Raw genomic sequence first — 23,561 nt, forward strand, 5'->3', positions numbered from 1 at the left:
TTCTATAGCAGTCTTCCAGGAACCGCAAATTAAACATCTTGCTAAAGTCCACATCAATAAGTTTAAAGTCTCATGTATCATGCTGTACTCTTCTGAAACATGGCTGATAACCCAGACACAGCTAAGAAGGGTCGATGCCATCCAAACTATACACGTGCGTCGAGTTGAACGCTTCAAATGGTATGACAAGATCCGCAATACTGAGATCATGAGGACCTACAAGTTGGTGAACCTCTCCTCCCATGTAGCAGCTCGTTCTCCAAGATGGTACGGCCACTTACTCCGCCTCCCGCCAATTACCCCTGAAAGGATCATATCGGACTTCAATTCCTCGATTGTCTGGAAAAGTCCTCGAGGAAAGCCGCGCACCAGATGGGCTAACGTTATAAATCAACGTCTCCTGAACCACAACATCAACCCAAATGGGGTCCCATCCGTATCCCAGGACAGGGCTGCTTGGAGAACACTGACAGTGCTGTCAGCCAGTTCCCTCTACGCTGGCGACCCTGCTGAGCAAGAGCGATAGGTCAAGCAAGTCAAGTGAACGTGGTCCACAACTGTCATCTGCGCAACACATCATTCTCATATTTTTGGACCAGGGTTTTGAAAAGATGGTGGCGGAACCAGCATTCTTAGAAACCGAACCACGATTCACAGGTTTAAACCAGCGTTCTGGTGGATATTGTTTTTTTTTTCTTTTTGTAAACAAACATGGATTTTATTACTTTCTGTGACATTTCTTAAAGTATCCCAAAAATAAAAATCAATTGTTTAAATTGGCTAACTGGAATTTTACACAACCATACACGTCTTCAAAAACTAGGAAAAACGAGAATTCAATTTTTTTGTGGAGTAGATATTCCATTTTCAATTTTTCTTATAAGCGTCTGTCAATTTCAAAAATAAAGAACGTATGTTAAAGATCAACAGAAAATGAGCGATAAAAATATACCATCATTAACCTCTAGAAACTGTAACTTTCCTGATTGATCTTGCAGAAGATAAATACATCCATTAATTGGCATTAATCAGGGTAAAAATTCAGTGATTGGATGAGTAAAATGTAGCCTAACCCTAACATCTTGTTTACAAATAGTTATTGGAAGGAAGTGCATGTATCATGGAATACCTCCCATTCTTAGCTAGGCCTTCATTTGTTTATTATTAAATTTATTCAACGCTTCAAATTTTTAGTTGTTGATGACCTATAAGAGCATAGTTTTTGAAATACCAATTATTCTATTTTGCCATATTTATACCTTCAAATATTTATTCCAAAACTATCACTTTTAGTGCATAACTTCTATCTCATAAAGTACAAATATTAAATTTATCGTTTCACTTCAGAAATCATGAAAGTAACAGACAAGTGACACATTCAGGTGTAATAAAGATAGTTTGAAATCAGTGTTGCCAACTTTCTAGTCCAAGAAGATGTCCCATGAGCATCCAGAAATATGTCATTTTTAGCCAAATTATGTCTATATTTTGTCTATAATATATCCATCTTGAAATCTCAGAAACTAGTTTTTCTAAGACTTATAAATCTTGTGTTCTGTTAAGCCGGGTTGTGTTCTATCCCCCTTTATACGGATGATTTTGATGTGGATTTTGTCTTAAGGAGCTCAGGAAAGGCAATGAGAGACCACGGAATCAAATGGGGAGAAAAGTCTCCTGGACTTATATTATGATGATGATTTAAGCGTCCTAGAGGAAAGTGTGAGCAAAATGAAAGAACTTTTAGAGGTTTTGCGAGTTCATGGTGCTAGAATAGGTTGGAAAATTGATGTTAAGAAGACTAAGTCATTAAGGCTATGAATAAATGAAGATGAAAAGGTGACGTTGGGGAATGAAAAGATTGATTAAGTGGACAGCTTCACTTACCTTGGTAGTATTATTAGTAAAGATGGTGGGAGCAGTGAAGATGTTAAAAGTAGAATAGCCAAGGCTCAAGATGTTTTTTCACAGTTAAACAAGTTTGGAAGAATAGGGAGATAAGTCTGCAAACCAAGATTAGAATATTAGAAGCTACAGTGAGGACAGTAGCCAAATATGGCTCTGAAGAATGGGCGCTTCGAAGACAAAACCTTACCAGAAAAAAATATGCTCCCACACTAAATCATATTGCATTTTGTGGGTAAACGGTTGTGCAATTGCTTACGCAATTACTAATTGCGTTCCTAATTTACTACCCCATTAATCCTAATTTACTTTGCAAGGTCAGGTGAACATGGAGTTACCTTATTGCCAATTAGGTAACCCCATGTTCACCTGACCTTGCATAGTAAATTAGGATTAATAGGCATTCTATATAAATGGCACCTGTCCTTCAGTAGCCGTTCTTACAAAATTAGGACAAATAGTAAAACTTTCAGTTATTATTGCGCCGAGTCGCTCCTTACTTACAGTTCGTTACAACGGACTGTTTGATTAAATAAAAAAGATAGTTTTTTCTACTGAAAGTAAGTAGCAACGTTAAAACTTAAAACGAACTGAAATTATTCTGTATATGAGGGGGCTGTCCCCGTTAATACCCAAACTTGACACTAAAGTTTTATATGAAATTTTCAAAAAAGGTTCTAATCACACGGCTCTTGTGTGTCAGGAATCGTTCTTAAAGAATTGAGACAAAAGGTTAAACCTTAGCGTAAAGAGCGGGATATTGAGTATGGGACAGTCTCTCTCTTATATGGAATAATTTCTGTTCGTTTTAACATTTAATGTTGCTCCTTACTCTCAGCAGAAAAAAAACTTGTTTGTTTTTAATTAATTTTTGTTTTTTTTTATTTAATTCTTGTTTGTTTTTTAGATAATCCCAGGAAATCGGCTCCTCCATAGAAAATTCCCCCACGGAAAACTCTTCCATATAAAGTTCTTTTACTTAAAATTCTTCCGCTGGGAAATTATCCCTGGACAAATCCGGGGTAAAGTAAGGATTTTTAGGGAAATCTGGGGTAAACTAAGGATTTTTAGGAGAACTTTTTTTTTTCAAACAAAAGGCTGAAAAATTGTCAAAGATTGCATATGCTTGGTTTTCAAAAAAGCTTATGTGGCAACACTAGCTTACGGTGCAGTAACTGCCGAAATTTCAAAAAGCTGAACCCTAGAATATTATTTAAGTAGCATAGTATTTATTTTATTTTTTATGCAATGGCTTTGATTGGTGTAAACTACCAACATAAGGGAGTATTGGTTAGGCTATGTAACAATTGTGGGCAAGATTTATATTAACAGATTATCCAGGTAGCTAAGAAATAAACTTACCTCTATAGTCAGAATTGCGTGCTCAATCAAAATTTAACATGCATTTGCATCAGAAATGAACCTTACCATCATTAAAATGAATTTGGTGGTAAATTGGATGAGGGTCTTACTAACTGCATCAAAAAGTCATTGAAAAAAATCTTGATTCCCTAGCAAAATATTGTTGGATTTTGTACAAATACTACTAACGTCAGGTTCGGAGCTAATAGATCTGCTTCAACACTAATGAAAGCCACGGTGTCCCATATATTGAATGTGAAATACTCATGCCATCTTATTCACTTATGTTCATCCTATGCATGCTTGTCACTTCCCAAGACACTAGAAGACTTGGTGCAAAATATCTATGCCCACTTTTCCAGAAGCGCTTCCATACAAGATAAGTACGCTGAATTTCAGGAGTTCTTTCAATCCAAAGCACTCTCATTTCTTGCACCAGGATAAACCCGATGGTTGTTCCTTCAGGCCTGCATACAGAGGCTTATTGAGCATTGGTTGCTATTACTCAGTATTTTATAGAAACCACGTTTGACCCAACTGCAACCAATGGCATTATCTTGTCAACATTACAAATCAAGTTGACAAAGCTGTGCCTTGAATTCATGGACTCCTCTCTTGGCCTTTCCAACGAATTCAACAAAGTTTTTCAATCTGAACTTCTAGTTCTACACTCCCTAAAGGCAAGTGTCAGCAAACTTCTGAATAATGTTGCGTCTAACTTCATGAAACTGGACTATATTCGCAGCGTTGATTTGTTTACTGACCTGGATCCTTACCTTTCAAGCGAGTATCTGCCTTTAAACCAGACATCTAGGGGAATATCTGCAACCAATTCAATGCAAGGACTCGTAGTTGCTTAAGGGCCAAGTGATAGTATTGATCTCTTACCAGTCGTGTTGAAAATTCTATGTAGTCCTAATCAAGCACATCCAAGACCCTTCCAAGACGCTTTGGTTGAACCAAGGAATGCAATAAATTTGAAACCAAAATCTCAAAGGCCACTGTTTTTGAGATTTCCTGTTCTAAGAGAAAAGTTTTGCTTCCAGAAAATGGACGTAGAATGGAGGTCATAGGCAATGACTGATGTCACTGAGCTTCATTTGGCAGATGCCCAATTTGAAAACCTGCCAGTTAAGCAGTACTGGATAAAGATATTTAGTATGGAGACTTGCAGTGTCAGAATCAAGTATCCGGAATTGCGGAAGCGCATATCACTGATTTTCTCTTTACCTTTTAGCAATGTACCAACTGAGCGTTTCCCCTGAAATTAATCAAAACAGACATCCGAAATAGTCTCAAGAATGTCACACTAGTCTCATCTGTTCGAGTCAATTACTGCTTGAAAAACGAAGATAAAACTTTATCAACTGTAAACATAACGAAAGCTGTCACTGGCTTCAAGACAAAGGCAAACGCCAAGTGCGATGAAGTGCTGGAGATGACGCTTAATTAAACTTTCTTATGTGTTCTAGGTAATGAAAAAGATGTTATATATATCGTTATCTGAAGTAAAAAAATTCACAATTTGATGCTGCGCTGTGCAGTATCAAATCATGCAATCATGTAGATTGTATTGAAATATAAAGCAAAATATCTCTTCTTTTTAGGGAGAAAAATAGGAAGAAATCAGACCTAAACATAGGGAATTTAAGGGAATGAAATAGGGAAAAATTAAATCTAAAAGTAGAAGCATTGCCTGGTACTCCACCTTGATAAAAACTCCCACAGGGACTCATAGCGCAAAAAGATTTAGGCAGATCGGTGATAAATGTTTTTAGGGCCCCCCTCATCCTTTCGAAAAGCATGAAATACGGAGTCCCCTTATCCCACCTCAACACTCCCTAAAGATTTCATCACAATTCCAAAGCCGTTGCCGAGATATAGCCGATTCATTATTTGGATGAAGTGCGTCCACCTTACTGCGAATAGATTCGAATTCCTACAGGGGCCCATAGTGCAAGATTTGTAGATGGCTTTGAAACCGTGCATTTTCACCCCTCTCTCTTCTCCCTAAGCGCCTCCTCTGAGTCACAGTTCGAAGTCTTATTGCCACTCCTTCCCCTAATACTTAGTAAGTTTCAATCGCATCCCCCAGGCAATTCCTTGGATATTGCAAGTATGCTATTTTAATAACATGGGTTCACGTAGTTTTTTTTTTTATATACCTCGCTACTTCATCGTGAATAGATTCCAAGTTCTACAGGGGCTATAATGCCAAAACTTATAGGTGGACCGAAGACGAAAGCATTTTTGGTCCTATTATCCCCTCATTCACAAATAAATTTAATTCCCTTTATCCTCTTTCCAACACTCAACTCGACCCTCCTCCCATAAGCCGTTCTTGAAATATTGTAGATATGCTATTCTGATAACTTTGTGAAATATATAGTATCTGTTGATTCAGCTCAGGCCCTGCCCCCTCCCCCCCCCCTCAAGTACACATTCAAGGTTCATGTTGGTCCCTCAACACTCTCTTAAGTTTTCTAATTGAACCCCCAACCTGTTATTGAGATATTGCTGCCACGCTATTTTGACAACATTGGTGCATTTTCTGTCGTTCAATTCACCTGACTAGTCCACCGTGAATAGATTCCAAGTTATACTTCGGCTAGTATTTTGGCCCCGTTATCCCCTTTTCTTAGGCAAAATATAATGTATACTTACCTCACCTTCTCCCCCCAACCCTATGAAAGTTTCAACTTGACCCCCATCTCCCACCCCAAGCCGTTCCGAAGATATTGCAGGTATGCTATTTTAAACCTTGATGCATACAGTTTCTCCCGATTTAGTCTGTCACAGGAGTCAAAATTTGAGACTCCTCAAAAAATGTCCTCCAAGCATCCTTTGAAATTTTTAACTCGATCTTTCAAGCTTATCCTGATATATTGCAGATAGATTCCAAGTTCTTTGAGAGCTTGAAGTGCAAAAGCTTTTAGATGGATCAGAGATAAGGCCTATTTAATACAATTAGAAAAGATCACACCTCTGTCTCCTTCCGAACCAATCTCCAGTCCGAAGGTGAATAAGAAAATAGGACGATGTTTGAATCTAACGTTACCAGCCTTATTAGCCTTATTCCAATTATTCCCAAAAATTGAAGATGATCATTGTTTTTTGTCAATTAAAACAAGTCACAACACCAAATAAGACGGGCTGACTCTTTGACACCTTTACACAAAAAAGAGTATGGAAAAGGGGCACCAAAGCTCTTCCAGAAAACCTAGAGTATTTTTGAAAAATTGTTTTGTCAAGGTAGTTTTGTCGGTTACAGAGAGAAGCGTCTTTTGGTTGCTGGTTCTGCACTGTGTTTCTGTGTCGCTGCATCGCTGCATGAGATATATACTAGGGGTCAGCCGGTGGTCTCATATCTCAAACGCTGAGATTCGAAGGCGTTGTGCCCAGAAGGCCCCTTCTCGGTAATCATAAAACAACGCCGACTGAAATTCCTGGGACACACACTACGACGGCCGGCTGGAACCATATCCCATGATATCCTCACCTGCGACCCCCTTCCAACTTGGAAACGGAGACCACACAGCAAAAAAAGAATCTCTGGCAGACATTCAAGAATGACCTTGATCCTTGGGGTGTCTCCCGCCGACACGGACGTCGTTGGGATAAGGAGTGGCTGAAGATTGCAGAAGAGGCTGCTGCTGACAGATCGTTTTGGACCACGTCAGTCATCTCATCGTCCATTGGTTCCGGGCAGGATAGATCATCGTCAGGTTCCTGTCGAAAGTAAAAGTAAGTGTTTCTGTACTGCCCCTCTAACTTCATCAAAAATACAAATTGTTTGAAGTGCGAGGTGCGCTTTATGAAGAAGGAAATCAAAAACTGTTGATTGTTATAAAATATGTATCATTTTGAAAGAGAATTATACTGCATTTTAGTTTGACATTGTCACTTTTAAATGTATAAATTAAATAAAACAAGTCTCTTAATTGAAATTAAAGAGTAACGTTAAAAATTAAAACGAACAAACATTATTTTGTATGTGAAGGGGGGAGGGCCTCCCACAACCGATAACTGTTTTGATACAACATATTTCTTTTGCTTCTGTTGTACGAACAAATTTTTAATAATAAGATTTTGGAATTCATTTACAAGAAAGTTTTACAATGAAGTACTTTATTAGTTAAAGAAGTTTGTTTTCAGGACGATTTTTACCTTGATTCATAATTTTAAGCTTGGATTTAAGTCGCTTAAAAAGGTTTAGGCGGAAATAATTTTTCTTTCTTATTGTCGCTGGATAAGTGATCTGATCAGAATATTTTGATTTCGCCGAATATTCTACCCTTGTCTGCCAGAAAAACTACAAATAAAAGACGTATTCCGCCGAGATAACCTGCATTTCAAGCTTTTAGCCGAAAATGTTTCGAGATCGAATATAAAATATTTGACAGGCCTGGGTTACCACGTCTAAGACATGCCTCGAATTGTTTCCACACTTGGAAACAAGAATTCCACACTTGGAAACCAGACTTTAACACAAACGAGAGCCAAAGTACTGGTTTCAATTTTTATTATACGTTTCAGAAAAAAAGTAGAGTAGAAGAATTTCTCTGTTTAACTCTCAGAAAGGCAATTCATCCGTTTCTTTTTCCATCTGTAGAAAGAGATTGCTATTTAATTTACTTTTCTGAAATTTTTGTTTGACTGTCTGTGTTTGGAACACTGATGGAATAAGTTAGAGAGTCATTTGCTTTCGTTTACAGATCCTATAATTTCCGTCTCAAGCTATGTAGTGCCTGTGGTTAGGATAAAATCTTTTTGCAAAAAAAGCAATAATATCGCTTGATATATTAGAGATTTTTTGCGTTACAAATGTCTATCCAGCGGTTTTAGGCCAGGTGTGTGTCTTTCAGACGGCTAATGGGCAGACAGAATGGTTTATAATGGAAGCTGGGATGAGAAAAGCTTTTGTTTTGTCCTTACCATAGCAGTGTATTTTGCTTCAGATCGTGTTCTTTCCGTGAAAGTGTGATACCACATTCTAAAAGGTAACTCCACGACTTTGATGCAATTATGATAGTGCTCTAGTTTCTAATTGAAGATGTGCCGCATAACACTGAAGAGGCTAGCGACGAAAATTGAACCCAACTGGCCTGCGGATACGTATTGTAACAGTCTGTGGATACATATTGTAACAGCATACCCAACTGGTCGATGGATACTGCAGTAACAGTGTTGGTGTTCAGGAAATCCATTTACTCTCAGTCTACGTGTGTAATGTCGCCTTTGCTTCTTTGAATTGCTAAGCCAACGACAAATCACTCTTTGTAACAGAAGCTCTTCCGACTGTTTATCTCGAGTGACCTGCAAGTCAGAATTTGCAAAATGTCCTTTGTTGGAAGACCTGCTGCTACGGAAAATTATCTTTCCGTTGAGATTGCTTCAGAAAGACCTCCAATATCAAACTGTTCCTGGTAACGAACTGCAAATAAATAATGATTGCAATTTATACATTATAGAAATTACGTTTTTATGGTAGTTTCAATTATATAAATTTCATTAAGTTTAATGTTACCCATAAAAGGCTACGAGCCTGAGAAAATTTTAAAAAAGGGGAAACACCCAACATACTCAAGCGATTTTAATAATAATAATAATAATAATAAAACAACACCGTCAGATTCAGCATATCAGAGAATCCTACTGTAGAGGTTTCAAGCTCCTATCTACAAAAACGTGGATTTTTTTTTTTTTGCCAGAAGAAGGAGCATGCGTGTTTTTTTTTTATCTCTCTTCCTCTCTCTCTCTGTTTCTAGGGGTGATCTTATCGAAATAGTGGTCCTGGAAGAATGGGAGAGGTCTCATTCAAGTGAAAATTAAAATTTCTAGTGTTTTTTTTAGATGACTTTAAAGATTGGAGGGAAACTAGCGCTTTTCGGCGCTTTCTTTTTCCCCAGTTACATTAGATCAAAATTTTAAGATAGCCGTTTGGTTCAGTTTAGTTGAAAGGTCTAATAGTCGTAACTTTGGGAATGACATGACCCCCCCCCCAAAAAAAAAGTCCCTGGGAAAAGGGCTATACGTTATGCAGTTTGCAGTTTGTCCTTTGTTTACATATAAAATTCGGTGTTGGGAAATATACGGGCATTTTTTGGAGGAGGGGGGGGGTATTTTCCATGGGAAGAATTTCAATGGGGAAAAACTTTTCCGGGGGGTATTTTCCATGAAGGGGGAGTAGGATTTTCATAGAGGGGACGGGAGATTTTCTGGCATAATGAAAAAAATGGCCAGAAGTCTTATAATACTACTACTACTACTAACAACTCACCGCAGGACCAAGCCGCTAGAGGCCAACACAGTTACGCACGCTCCTCCACCATTCCAATCTATTCGAATCCTCCCGTTTTAGATCCGCCTATGAAATTCCCATTTCTTTTCATTCTTCCTTTATGAAATCTTCCAACCCCAGACGAGGAACACCTGCTTTCCGTTTAGCCCTAGACGGTTGGCCGAAAAGAATAATCTTCCGCAATCTGTCATCCTTCATCCGCACAACGTGCCCTAGCCATATCAACCTTTCTTTCTTTATAGCCCTAGAGAGCGGTATTGAACCACATTTTTCGTACAGCCTATTGTTTGAAATACGGTCAGTCAGTCGGGTACCCAGAAAAATCCTTAAGCAATTTCTCTGGAAAACATCTAGCAAATCTTCATCCGCTTTTCGAAGCGCCCATGCTTCAGAGCCATATTTGACTACTGTCATCGCTGTAACTTCTAATATTCTAATCTTGGTTTGCAGACTTATATTCCTATTCTTCCAAACTGCAACGCCTCGCTCTTTGCGCTTAAGTTAGACTCTTTCTCACAACTAAAAAAAAATAAATAACAAATGTTAGCGTAAATAGTGAGGCATTGAGGAGGGGACAGTCCCTTTCATATACGGAAGTAATTTCTGTTCGTTTTAAGTTTTAATGTCGCTCCTTACTTTCAGTTAAAAAAAACTTGTTTTTTTTTCAATTTTTGAACGTCTTTGAAATTATACAGGTTTTATTTTTGACTCACCGTACCTGAATAATTAAAACAAAATTTGTATATTCATTTTACTTTTGTGTGGTTAAATGGCTGTCTCTAAAGTTGTTTAATTTTATTTACGTTTTTATTAGTAATAAATATACGTAACTTACGATTTAACTTACGTAACGAACTTCTATATTCATATATTTTTAATGCATTTACTAGGGGATTCTCCCCCTATTTAGTACTTCCCTCTCTACGCTAAAGTTCGAATTTTGTTCCAATTCTTTAAAAATGACCCTTAATCACAAAGGCTGTTAATTAGAATAAATAGCTCGTATGAAAGTACTAAAAAATCTTTGGCTTATAGAGAGAGGTATTGACTAGAGGGCGGACCCAATCATATACGTAATAATTTCTGTCCGTTTTAAGTTTTGATATTGCTCCTTACTTTCAGTTGAGAAACTTTTTTTATTTAATTTCTGATCGTTTTTTTAAATAATGCTGGGAAATCCAGCGCCCCCTTCATTGCAATTTCCTTCCTCCAGACTTCCTCCATGGAAATATCCTCCCACATAAACCCCTACTCCCCCACCCCACTACCAGAAAAAATCCCCCCTGAAAACGTATGTATACTTCCCAATAATCACTGCTATATGTAAAGAATGGGTGAGGTTTATAATTTTCAGCCCTCCCCCAGGGGACTGTGGGGGATTAAGTCATCCTAAAAGACATAATTATTATATTTTTGACCATGTTGAACAAAATGGCTATCTCAAAATTTTGATCAGGTGACTTTGGGAAAAACATGAGCGTGGGAGGGGGCCTAGTTGTCCTCCTTTTTTTGGTCACTTAAAATGGGCACTAGAACTTTTAATTTCCGTACGAATGAGCCCTCCCACGATATTTTAGGACCACAGGGTTGATACGCATCACTCCTGGGGAAAGAAAAAACATAAACACCCATCCGTGATCTTTCTTCTGGCAAAAAGTACAAAATTCCACATTTTTGTAGATAGGAGCTTGAAACCTCTACAGTAGGGTTCTCTGATACGCTGAATCTGATGGTGTAATTTTAAGATTCTGTAACTTTTAGGGGGTGTTTCTTTTGTTTGAAAATCAGGCAAATTTTCTCAGGCATAACTTTTGATGGGTAGGACTAAACTTGATGAAACTTATATATTTGAAATCAGCCTTACAATCTGATTCTTTTGATGTATCTATTGGTATCAAAATTCCGTTTTTTAGAGTTTCGGTTACTGTTGAACCACGAACTGTTTGATAATGTTTGTTCGTTTTAAGTTTTCGTGTTGTTTCTTAATTTTAGTTTAAAAAAACTTTTTTTTTGTTATTTAAATGCTCTTTTAAGGTGACATTTGAACTCTTCGTGAATTAAAAAAACAAACAAGTATTTTCAACTGAAAGTAAGGAGCAACATTAAAGTTAGAACGAACAGAAATTATTAAGGATATCAGGGGGTTATCCCCCTCTTCAATACCTCGCTCTGTACGCTAAATCTCTAATTTTGTTCGAATTCTTTAAGAATGACCCCTGAGTAACAAAAGGCGTTTATTAGAATAAATAGCTCTTTTGAAAGAGCTGAAAAACTTCAGTGTAAAGAACGTGGTATTGACGGGGGGGGGGGCGAACCCCTCATATACGCAATAGTTTTAGTTCGTTTTAAATTTAATGTTGCTCCTTACTTTCAGTTGAAAAAACTTTTTTTTTACTAAATTTCTGATCGTTATTTAAATAATGCTGGGAAATACGGCGCTCCCTTCAGGGGATATTCCCCTTCCCCAATGAGAAATTCCTGCTTGGAAAGATCATCCAACGTTTGCCCATTGCAATGGGCAAAGTTCACAACTTGCAGCATTTCCCCCGGGGACTGTGCGGGATTAAGTCATCCTCAAAGTCATAGCTATTAGATCTTTCGACTGTGCTGAAGAAAATGGCTATCTCAGAATTTTGATCGGGTGACTTTGGGAAAAAATGAGCGGAGGAGGGGGCCTAGTTGCCCTCCATATTTTCGGTCAGTTAAAAAGGGCACTGGAACTTTTGCTTTCCGTTCGAGTAAGTCCTCTCGCGATATTCTAGGACCACTGGGTCGATACGATCACCCCGGGAAAAAAAAACAAATAAACCCGCATCCATGATCTTTCTTCTGGCAAAAAATACAAAATTCCTTATTTTTGCATATCGGAGCTTGAAGCCAACACCAGTCAACACCCTATATGATCATCCAACCAAACACCAGTGTTGGTGGACAATATGGATTTAATGTTCATGTTTCAACCTCTATGTAGTACAGCCAGTATCAGGCTCGCCATTTTTCTCAACAGGGACAGTGGCAGCCCCAGCAACAAGTTGGTAAGGTGTTGTGGAAGGAACCTATTGTGTGGTGTTGTGGAAGGAAAAAGGAAGTTTTTTTATATAATCGTAGAATTCTTCAGTGTTTCAAATGCCAACGTCATGGTCATCATAGGCAGCGCGCTAGCGCTGCCTAAGTAAAGAACGATATGGGCAAAATATTTTTTATTTTCTCCATACCCGGGCACTTCGTATCGAAGGAGTTGTCGTAGAAACTTCTAAACGGGCTCATTCGATTGGAAATTAGAGTGGCTAATGCCCTTTTTGATAGTCAAAAGTTATGGGAGGGCAACTAGCCCCCCCCCCCCACGCCCATCATTCCTCCAAACACATCCAATTGAAATTTTGAGATAGCCATTTTGTTCAGCGTAGTTGATTTCCACATAGAAAATATGTTTTTGCGGAGGACACTCCCCCACAACCCTGGGGGCAAGGGTTTTAAGTTATACCCCGAAGGCATATAAGAACGATGTTGGCATAATGTATCATTTATTATTTTTTTCCTTTAGAGCAGGGCACTTTATATGGAAGGGGTCGTCGCAGAAACTTCTAAAGGGGCTCATTCGATTGGAAATTGAGAGTTCTAGTGCCCTTTTTAATGCTCGAACGTGATTTTTGGGCATATAGCCCCCCCCCCCCCACGTCCATCATTCCCCCAAACACTTTCAATCAAAATTTTTAGATAGATATTTTGTTCAGCGTAGTTGATTTCCAGATAGAAAATATGTTTTTAAGGAGGACACTCCCCCACAACCCTCAGGGCAAGGGTTTTAAGTTATGCCCTAGGGGCATGGAAGGTTTTTATAGAAGGTGTTGTTGTAGAAACTTCAAAACAGGCTCATTCGATTTGAAATTCAAAGGGTTTGTGCCCTTTTTAATAGTCGAAAATGATTGGAGGGCAACTAGCCCCCCCCCCACGCCCATCATTCCCCAAACACATCCAATCAAAATTTTTTGGTAGCCATTTTATTCAGCGTAGTGTATTTCCAAATAGAAAATATGTTTTTGAGGAGGACACTCTCCCACAGTCCTCAGGGCAAGGGTTTTAAGCTATGTCCTGGGGGCATATCAGGTTTTTAAAGAAGGCGTTGTCGTAGAAACTTCAAAAAAAGCTCATTCGATTGAAAATTCAAAGATCTGTTGCCCTTATTAATAGTCGAAAGTGATTGGAGGGCAACTAGCCCCCCCCCACGCCAATTATTCCCCCAAACACATCCAATAAAAGTTCTTAGATAGCCATTTTGTTCAGCGTAGTTGATTTCCAGATAGAAAATATATTTTTGAGGAGGACACTCCCCCACAACGCTCAGGGCAAGGGTTATAAGTTATGCCCTGTGGGTATATAAGGTTTTTATTGAAATCTTTGTAGTAGAAACTTGAAAAATTCGATTTGAAATTCAGAGCTAGCACCCTTTTTAATAGTCGAAAGTGATTTGAGGGCAACTAGCTCCCCTCTCACGCCCACCTTTTCCCCAAATACATCGATTCAAAACTTTTAGATAGCCATTTTATTCAACTTAGTTGAAAGTTTTGGAAATTAGGTCTTTAAGGACTACAATCCTTCCCCCCACAGCCCTCAGGGCAAGGGTTGTAAGTTATACCCTGGGGGCATATAAGGTTTTTATTGAAAGCGTTGTCATAGAAACTTCAAAATCAAAATTTTGAGATAGCCATTTTGTTTAACGTAGTTGAAAGTTCTGGAAATTCGGTCTTAGAGGATGACAACCACCCTAACAGACCTTTTTTTTTTATTCCATTATTCACGGCGCCAGGTACTTCAAAGTATCTGATATGCCGCTATTCATTTACCTCTTTCAATGGCCTCGAGGTTTTAAATGTCTATTGAACCTTTTTTTTAAGGTGTCAACAGAGGGATTTGCAGGGATAATATCGTCAAGAGGATCGTTCCAGAGAGAAGTGCAACGCCAGATGAAGCTGTTCCTCAAGTACTTGGTTTTCGTCGTATCCTCTTTTAGATAATTGGACCGAGCCGTGTGGCTTCGTGTCTGCCTTGTCGGCTGAGCAAAGGGGGGCACAATTCGAGAGAGCTCGTCTGAGGGAGGCGAATTCATGTTCTTGTAGAAAACAGCCATCAACGCTACATCAAACCTTTCATTTAGAAGCTGGAGCAATTCTTGTGTAAAGGTGCAGCCCGCCCTATTTGCCATATTCTGGATTTTCTGAAGTGGTACCAACAGTGTTCTCGGAGCACCAGCATATAAAAGGCATCCATATTAAGCTATGGGTCTGATGCAAGACTTGTAGAGTGAGATGATCAAGCTTGATTGAAGAAGGTTTTTGCACCGAATAGTAACTCCCAGTTTTCTTGCACAGGGGGTTGTCACCCGATCAAGGTGGTTGTTCCAACAGAGATCGGTGGAGAAATGTATCCCCAGTAGACAAAGCTCGTCGACTCTCTTTATAGCTTCATTTTTGAAGATGAAACTTGGGTGTTCACTTGGCACCTTTGATCGGGTAATTAGAAGCTCCTTTGTTTTCGACGCATTGAAGTTGATCATCCATGCATCAGATCACTTTTCAATTTTCAAAAGATCCATCTGTAGGGAAAGGGAGGCTTGTAATGGGTCTTCGTGTTTAGGGACGGCAGAGTGTGTCGTGGTATCGTCGGCAAAGTGATGCAGAGGGTTTGCGAGGTTGTCTCCCATGTCGTTTATGTAGATAAGGAAGAGCTTAGGTCCCAAGACACTGCCCTGGGGTACCCCTGCTTTCACTGGATATTCGCGGGAAATAAACCCGTCAAGAACAACCCGCAGTGAAGGATCGGAAAGAAAGCTCCCAATCACTTTTAACAGACATCCACGAACACCATACACATAGAGTTTCTTTAGCAGGCCACGGTGCCATACACTGTCAAAAGCTTTTGCAATGTCGATGGATAGTAGCCTGATGTCGTATCCCGTTGTCAGTAGTTCTATCCACTCCTGATACTGGGCCACTAGGCAGTGTAATGTTGAGCGTTTCCGGCGGACTCCGTATTGGCGATCGCCTAGAAGGTCATTTGATTCCAGGTACTGATGGTGTTTTATTGGGAACGCTCTCGCAGACATTGCCAACACAGGAGAGAAGGCTAATACGCCTGTAGGAGCCCACGCTCGTTGGATCGCCTTCTGGCTTTAGAGTAGGTATAACATGGGCGAACTTCCATGTTCGTGGGAAGGTTCCGGAGCAAAAGCACAGCCGGAAAAGCAATGACAATGATCCAGTTAGGTCGGCACTGCAGGACTTGAGGACAACATTTGGTATGTTGTCAGGACCCGTGGCTTTGGTCACATCCAGATGTTGCAGACTAAGAAGGATCTTGGGAGTCCAAAAATTCACGCGTTCCAGGACAGTGTCGGTTCGGTCGGAGAATTTTGGCACTTCTCTACCGTCATCGTCTAGATTCGAGAATTCAGCAAAAGCCTTAGCAAGAGCTTCAGCCTTTGCCTGTGGATCTTGTACCACTGTCCCGTTACTCTGGAGAGAAGGAATTGCGGTCCCCTTGGACGACGGTAAAGCCTCCTTGACAATTTTCCACCAACTCTTTGCCGAAGAAAGTTGAAGCTTGGTGGCGAATTTCTCCTTACACTGAACCCGGGACTGCCGAATCGCTCGAACTGCATCTTTGCGCGCATTTATGAATGCAATTCTGTCCTCTTCTCTCTTCGAAAGTAGCCATCGCTTGTGTGCCTTTTGCTTTGCTCGGATTGTCTTCTTACACTGGGCGTTGAACCAAGGTTTGTCCTTACTGGACACCTGGATCCGCTTTGAAGGGATATGCTTTTCGACAGAGTCAACTATAGCCTGCTGGTACTTATCTGCAGCTTTCTCTGGGCCTTCCAGGAGGAAGGCTCTCCACTGTTGAGAAAAAAGAGTGTTTCTCAAACCGTCCCAATCACCTCTTTTGTATAGCCATATTGTTTGCGCATGCTTTACTGGAGGCAGAATACATAGATTTCCACGTGCAATGGCGGCAACGTGGTCACTGGTGAGAGCATGAGCGTCTATCTTAAAGGAGTCAGGGTGATCTGTAAGGAATAGGTCAAATCGAGATAATCCGTTTGGGCTGTGATACGTGTCGAAATTGACAAGTTGTTCCAGCCCGTAAGAGAGGGATAGATCATACAAGTCCGACCCTTCCCTATCATTATTTTTGCTGCAAAGCCACACGCTATGATGGACGTTGAAGTCTCCATGAAGGATAATGGCAGACTTAGCGTACTTGCCGCGAATATATTCAAGGGAGGTTTCAAGTTAGCTGGTAATTAGGTAAGTTGGAGGGTTGTACACGGTACCGACAATCACGAATTTATTTGGGCGGGTCACCCTGACCCACAGAGCATCTTCGCCCGCTGAATTTGGTATGTTCAGGCATGAAGAAGATATATGGCTCTGTATATAAACAGCGACACCTCCTCCTCCGTATTTAGCACCGTCAGTACACTCTCGATCCCGCCTGAGGAGCGTGTATCCCTGTATGGCATCCTCACTGCTCTGAATTTCTTGGTTTAGGTTGGTCTCAGTGATGCACATGATAGATGACTTGACCGAGTTCACTAAATTTAGGAACTGTTCAAACTTAGATCTGAGACCTCGTCCATTGCAGTGGGCTACCGTAAACAGATCCGTTTGGATGGTCGGTGGACGTGCTACAGGTCGTCGTCGAAATGGCTGTTTAAGGTAAGGGTTGTAATTTATGCCCTGGGGCCATATAAGGTGTTTTTAGAAAGCGTCCGAAAGGGCTCATTCGATTGGATATCGAAATGTCTAGTGCCCTTTTTAATAGTCGAAAGTGATTGGAAGGCTTGACATTTTTATAGTAAAGATCGATGTAGGTATAATCTATTATTTTTTTTTGTTGTTGTTGTTGTTTAGACCAGGGCACTTCGTATCGAAGGAGTTGTCGTGAGAACTTCGAAAAGGGCTTATGCAATTGAAAATAGAAACGGCTGATGCCCTTTTTAATTGTCGAAAGTGATTGGAGGGCAACTAATCCCTCTTCCACTCCCACCCTCCCACGCCCACCCTCCCATTTGCCTATTATGTTTAAAAACTAAATGTTGCCTTAAGATTAAATCAAAATACAATGTGATAATACTAATTACCAATAAGGCATCTCAGAAATATCCCAAGGACGACTGAGGGTGTTATGTTCAAACTTTCGGGGCTGTTTCTGCTCTTAAAATTTTACCAAATCAAAATAGCGTAAGTGTATCTAACCTGTCATAAAAAGTAAACAGATTTTTTTTTTGCGAATAGTATCAAGTTTTCTATTTCAGGTCAACTAGAAGAAGTCTTAAACTGAATTAAACACTTTAGTGTCCAGAATTTTAAAAGGGTGAATATTGTTTAAAATTATCGAACATTTTTCTCCAGTACACAAATAGCAGGCCAAACTATAAAGACTCTAAAAACGAAAAGATTTAAAGTATTATTTTCCTTTTCCCTGAAAAGACTATGTCAATATAAAACGAACAGAAATTAATTAAAAAACTTTTTCCACAAAATAATTTTTTCAAAGGAAAGTAAAGAACTCCATTTAACAAAAAATTAGCAAAAATAAAATAATCTACCAAGCGTGAAACTACCACAAATCAGCATCGATAAATAAATGAAACCCAAAACGAACAGAAATTACAATAATTAACCGAGTCAAACTCAAAACGAGCAGAAACTAACATAAGTTGGGCGCAAAACCCCTATGCCTTCCCAAGGCCAGAACAAAATTTGCACTTTACTGAAAAAATGCAAATATATGTGCATTGTCGGTTTAAAATACATATACTGAAATTTAGTGATCAAAATGTTAATATTATTTGATTTATTAAAGTTATAAAAGTAAAAACATTTATATTTTTTCAGTAAAGTGCAAGTTTTGTTTTGGCCTTGGGAAGGCATAAGGGTTTTGCGTCCTACTTATCTAAATTTCTACTCGTTTTGAGTTTGATTCGGTTAGTTATTGTAACTTCTGTTCGTTTTGAGTTTTATTTATTTATCGATGCTGATTTGTGGTAGTTTCACGCTTGGTAGATTATTTATTTTATTTTTGCTCATTTTTTGTTAAATGAAGTTCTTTACTTTTCTTTGAAAAACTTATTTTGTGGAAAAAGTTTTTTTAATTAATTTACAGAAAAATTGTAAAGCAAATGGGCCAGTTTACTTAAGATGTTCTGGAAAGCATGAGTATAGATGTGCTAATTGCAAAGGTTGTCACTCCTCAACATCTAGGGAATGTCCTATTAGGCAACAAAATAGAAATATATTACTGATGGCAGAAAAACTCAACATGGGATTCAAGAGAGCCCATGTTGTGTACAGAACATATGCACATGGAGCTTGCAAAGAATTCCTCATCCACAGCTGATTGAGGCAGAAAAGTAACCATAATGGATTAGCAGCAGATATTCCTTTACCTATTGTTTCAGCCTTGGCTATCACATCTGAAATTCTTCGAATACAGAACAGTAGTATAAACAGCGGAATAGATCATTTATGTACAGTTATCCAAAATTTGACCAGTGTACAATTAGACAGTCTCAAAATTAAAGGTGCTATTGTAAATACTCACTACAATGAACAGAACAACTAAGAATCTGAAGATAATAACCTGGAACCCGCAATAATTTCTTAGAAATAAAAAAGAAATCTTCCTAAACTGTATGGGTGATGAAAATGTTGACATCTTCTGTACACAAGAAACTTGGCTTCCGAAAAATATAGTTCAAAAACTGCATCTCTACCAAGTTATAAGGAAGGACAGAAGCAGTAGTAATGGTGGTGGTGTAATAATAGGAATGCATAAAAATATACATTTATTTTCATTTACAATGCACTCTATGGACTGTGAATGATAAAGAAATAGAGGTTATCGGGTGCAATATATTCATAAAAGGTAATAAACGTCTGTATATAATTAATATTTATAATCGTTCAGGGAACAGTGACAATGGTACCGAGTTACTTGCTTTAGTCAGTGAAATCCCAAGAAACTGTGACTATAGTATTGTTGGGGACCTGAATGCCCACAGTAGTGTATGGTCTTACTGCCCAATTATAAACCAAGCTGGAACCAGTGTGAAGTATCTACTCCTAAATAGCACGTGTTGTTTATTGACTCCCAGAGGGTTAAGAACAAGGCATAATTCCCAGAGGTTAACATATACCACCATTGATCTTCAGTTTTGTAGCCTCGTTATTGCAACTAAAGCAAATATATCTGTTTTAGATTCAGCATCTTTTTTAAGTAATCATAATTGTATCTTAATTGAAGTAGCTCAACATCTATCACCACAAAATAGAAAACAAACACCACCAAAATATAACTTGAATAAAGCAGAATGAAATGAATATGCAATGAAGCGCAGACAAACTGACATAAAGGAAATTGTAAGCCATGGCATAAGTAGTTGTGACCGTATAAACATTTTCCAAAGTAAAATTTTAAAACTTGCACAGAGTACAGTGCCAAAAATTGTTTGCAGAAACCAACATAAATGGTCTAAATAGTGGAATGAAAGTTGTGAACAAGCAAAGAAAAATTTTAATAATTTTAAAAAGAAGTATAATCATGTCGTCTGTATTGAAAATCTCATAGAACTTAAAAAGACAAGAGCCAATTTTAGACGAGTTATAATTAAAGCAAAAGAAGTCATGGAAGAAGTTCCTTGATGGCCTTGACTTCCGAAAACTATCATCCAATGTTTTCAGATTTATCAAGTCAATGATGGGTACTCCACCAGCTTGCTCCAACGCTTCTCTATTTTCGAATGGTCATGTACGAGTCACGTATGAAGAAAAAGCTAGGGCCGGATTGGAACGTCTCAAATGCACTGTTGGTCGCCATGACCCAGACTCTGAGGGAGATGTACGTACTACTTGGAAGATAAACCACATCAACAGCTAGAGTAGTGAAGAGCCTTATGATCCATTTTCAATTGTTGAGCTGAATAGTGTGATAGGTAGCTTGCCAGCTACCGCACCAGGCAATGATTGAATATATCCCCATTTCATTAAAGATCTATCTGAGAATTGTGTAACAACTCTTTTAGACATCAAAAATCATCAACGGTTCCAGATTGAATTTTTTGAAATATGGAAAGACTGTGTTGCAGTTATTTTACCCAAGTATGGCAAGGACCTAACCAGTTTAAATAGCTATAGATGTATTATCCTGTTGCCAGTTATTGGTAAAGTTTATGAAGGATTAAAAAAATAGAATGAATTACATCATAACAGAGAAAAAGAATTTGAACGATTTTCAATGTGGATTCGTCAAAGATCGTAGCATAACTGAAAACTTGGTAGTGTTTCAAACACTGCACTGCCTCCAGAACAAATTGATTATGGTAGCCATAATCTTAGATTTGAAGGGTGCCTTTGATAGTATTATCCACAGGAAAATTCTTAGTAACCTTATAGAAGCCAAATTTAAGGGAAGGATACTTCCAGTAATTTATAGTTTCTTAACCAAACGTAATGTCAAGGTCAAAGTTGGAAAACACACTACAGTCGACCAAATAACGCCTAAAAGATCAGTTCCCCAAGGCTCTGAATTAGGTCCCGACTTATTTAATTATAGTGTCATTGACATCCCCATAGATGATGGATCTAAATAATTTCTGAGACCACACTGGCTAATCATGATAAACAAAAAATCGCGAAGAAAGGAAACGAGGACAATTAACAGCCAGTGAAAAAATTGAAAAATTATGCAAATATTTCGGTCAAGACCTCCGCTTGACCGTCCTCAGTGCAGAATAAAACTAATAAAAATATAAAAACACCAAACCTTAAAATAAAAACACCAAACTAAAATTGGACGACCCTTTCCTAGTAACGGTGAAAGGGTAACTCTTTCACCCTTTCACCGTTACTAGGAAAGGGTCGTCCAATTTTAGTTTGGTGTTTTTATTTTAAGGTTTGATTTTTATATTTTTATCAGTTTTATTCTGCACTGAGGACGGTCAAGCGGAGGTCTTGACCGAAATATTTGCATAATTTTTCAATTTTTTCACTGGCTGTTAATTGTCCTCGTTTCCTTTCTTCGCGATTTTTTGTTTATCATGATGGATCTAATCACCCATCTGTCTTTGCTGATGATATAGCTTCATGGGCCACAGGAAAAACAATTGAAGAAGTAAGAGATGACTTACAAAGTTCACTTCAAGCTCTAGAAACGTGGGCCTGCGATGTTGACATTAAATTTTCCTTGAAAAAAACAGCAGACATGTTAATCACAAATAAAAAAAACTTGTTACAAAGCCTATATTACTGCTTGATGGGCATCAAATTAAATTTGTAGAAGAGACTACATTTCTGGGCTGCAAAATTGATTCTAAGTTATCTTGGACAAATCATGTTAATGGTATAAGCAAATCATGCAAAAAGAAAGAATGTGATGAAAATGCTCACAGGGTCTAAACATGGAGTAAAAGTTCCTTTTCTTGTGGAATTTTACTGCAAATATGTTCGTCTAAAAATTGATTACGGCTTGCAGATATATGGTCTGTCAGGGATCAGTTCTCTGAAAAAACTTGACACAATACTGAAGTTCAGCACTTCGGATTTGAAGAAGAAGAAGGATTTATTGAAAAAAAAAACATATCAACAAAAAATTATTGCTGTCTCCCCTAAAAAGCAAAGCTTGTCCGAAGGGGAGGTAGAGAAAACAAAATCCTTAAAACAAAGAATACTTGGCCACCGACACCACTAATACCATCACACTAAACAGATAAATACAAAATAATATAATATAGTATACTTCCTCTGGGAACATCATATCATCATTACCCCCGCAATAAATAAATCAATCAATCAGTCAAAAGTTATATTCAACACAAAGCAGTTCCCTAATGACTTTTCGAAAAATATTGGGGTCACCAATAGTCTTAACATCACTATTCAAACTATTCTATTTCCGCGTACCTCTATAAAAAACAGAAAAACATGAACGGGAAAATATACCTCTAGGTACACAGAAGTCCGCGCTACCCCTTGTATCATGAGAATGAACAGTAGACCTAATGGACAATAAATCACCAAAACAACGAGACTGAACATCCTGCTGCAGTCCAAAACTAAACCACAATACATAGAATTCACGAAGGCCTGCAGCCGGCAAAATTTTTAAAGTTGGGTAAATTTCTCTAACAGACATATGTGGAGATATACCGGCTAAAATTCTTACTGCATGATTTTGTAGAACTCTTATTGGTTTTAAGGTAGAAGAAAAAGTAGAGAGCCAAATGCTTGAACAATAAAGTATATACGGGTGTATTAAAGAAAAGCAAAGATGGCAAAGGACAGACTTAGGAAAAAAATGTTGGAGTTTCTTCATTATACCGAGATTTCTTACCAGATTTTTGCTAGTTAAAGTGACATGTTCCTTAAAAGATAGAGTTTCATCTATTACAATCCCAAGGTATTTAAAAGACGTAGTCCGTTTTATAACGCCATTGGGCATATCTAATTCCTTGATCCATGGGTAAAAGTTTGATGATCGCGAGAAAATAATAAAGTTAGACTTAGCCATGTTAATCCTTAATTTATTTACCCTCAGCCATGCTGTAATTCTATTAACTGATTCCTTCATCGAAATCTGCAGCAGCTCCGCTGTCTTAGCTGTGCTAATGGCTGTTGTGTCATCAGCAAAAAGTGAAACTGTTTCATTAGTCGGGTTTACCGTTAGTTCATTTATTCTATAGCAAACATTATTTAGACAATTTGGTAAATCATTAATAAATATCAAGAATAATATAGGACCGAGAACTGATCCTTGCGGAACACCTATTTCAATACGCTTTTTTTCGGAAGAAGTATCATTTAGTTGGACATACTGATAACGATTACTTAAAAAACTTCTTAAAAAATTTAATGATTTACCCCTCAAACCATACACCTCACACTTCTTAAGTAGAAGTTCATGATCCACAGTATCGAAAGCTTTCATCAGATCTAAAAAT

General features: G+C 38.4%; 1 protein-coding gene across 1 annotated transcript in view; it reads left to right on the forward strand.

The window, feature by feature from the left end:
* LOC148953338 (pre-mRNA splicing factor cwf19l2) overlaps positions 1–23,561 on the forward strand; it is a 269,907-nt gene that overhangs the window by 168,685 nt on the left and 77,661 nt on the right. Inside the window, exon 11 of the mRNA XM_089087930.1 lies at positions 2,810–2,929. Within this exon, the coding sequence (XP_088944056.1) occupies positions 2,810–2,929 (120 nt within the window). The remainder of the gene's footprint in view (positions 1–2,809; positions 2,930–23,561) is intronic.

Source organism: Artemia sp. Qi Xiang Cuo, chromosome 4 (genome assembly GCF_049724085.1).
Source record: "Artemia sp. Qi Xiang Cuo chromosome 4, ASM4972408v1, whole genome shotgun sequence".
NCBI classification, from domain to species: domain Eukaryota; kingdom Metazoa; phylum Arthropoda; class Branchiopoda; order Anostraca; family Artemiidae; genus Artemia; species Artemia sp. Qi Xiang Cuo.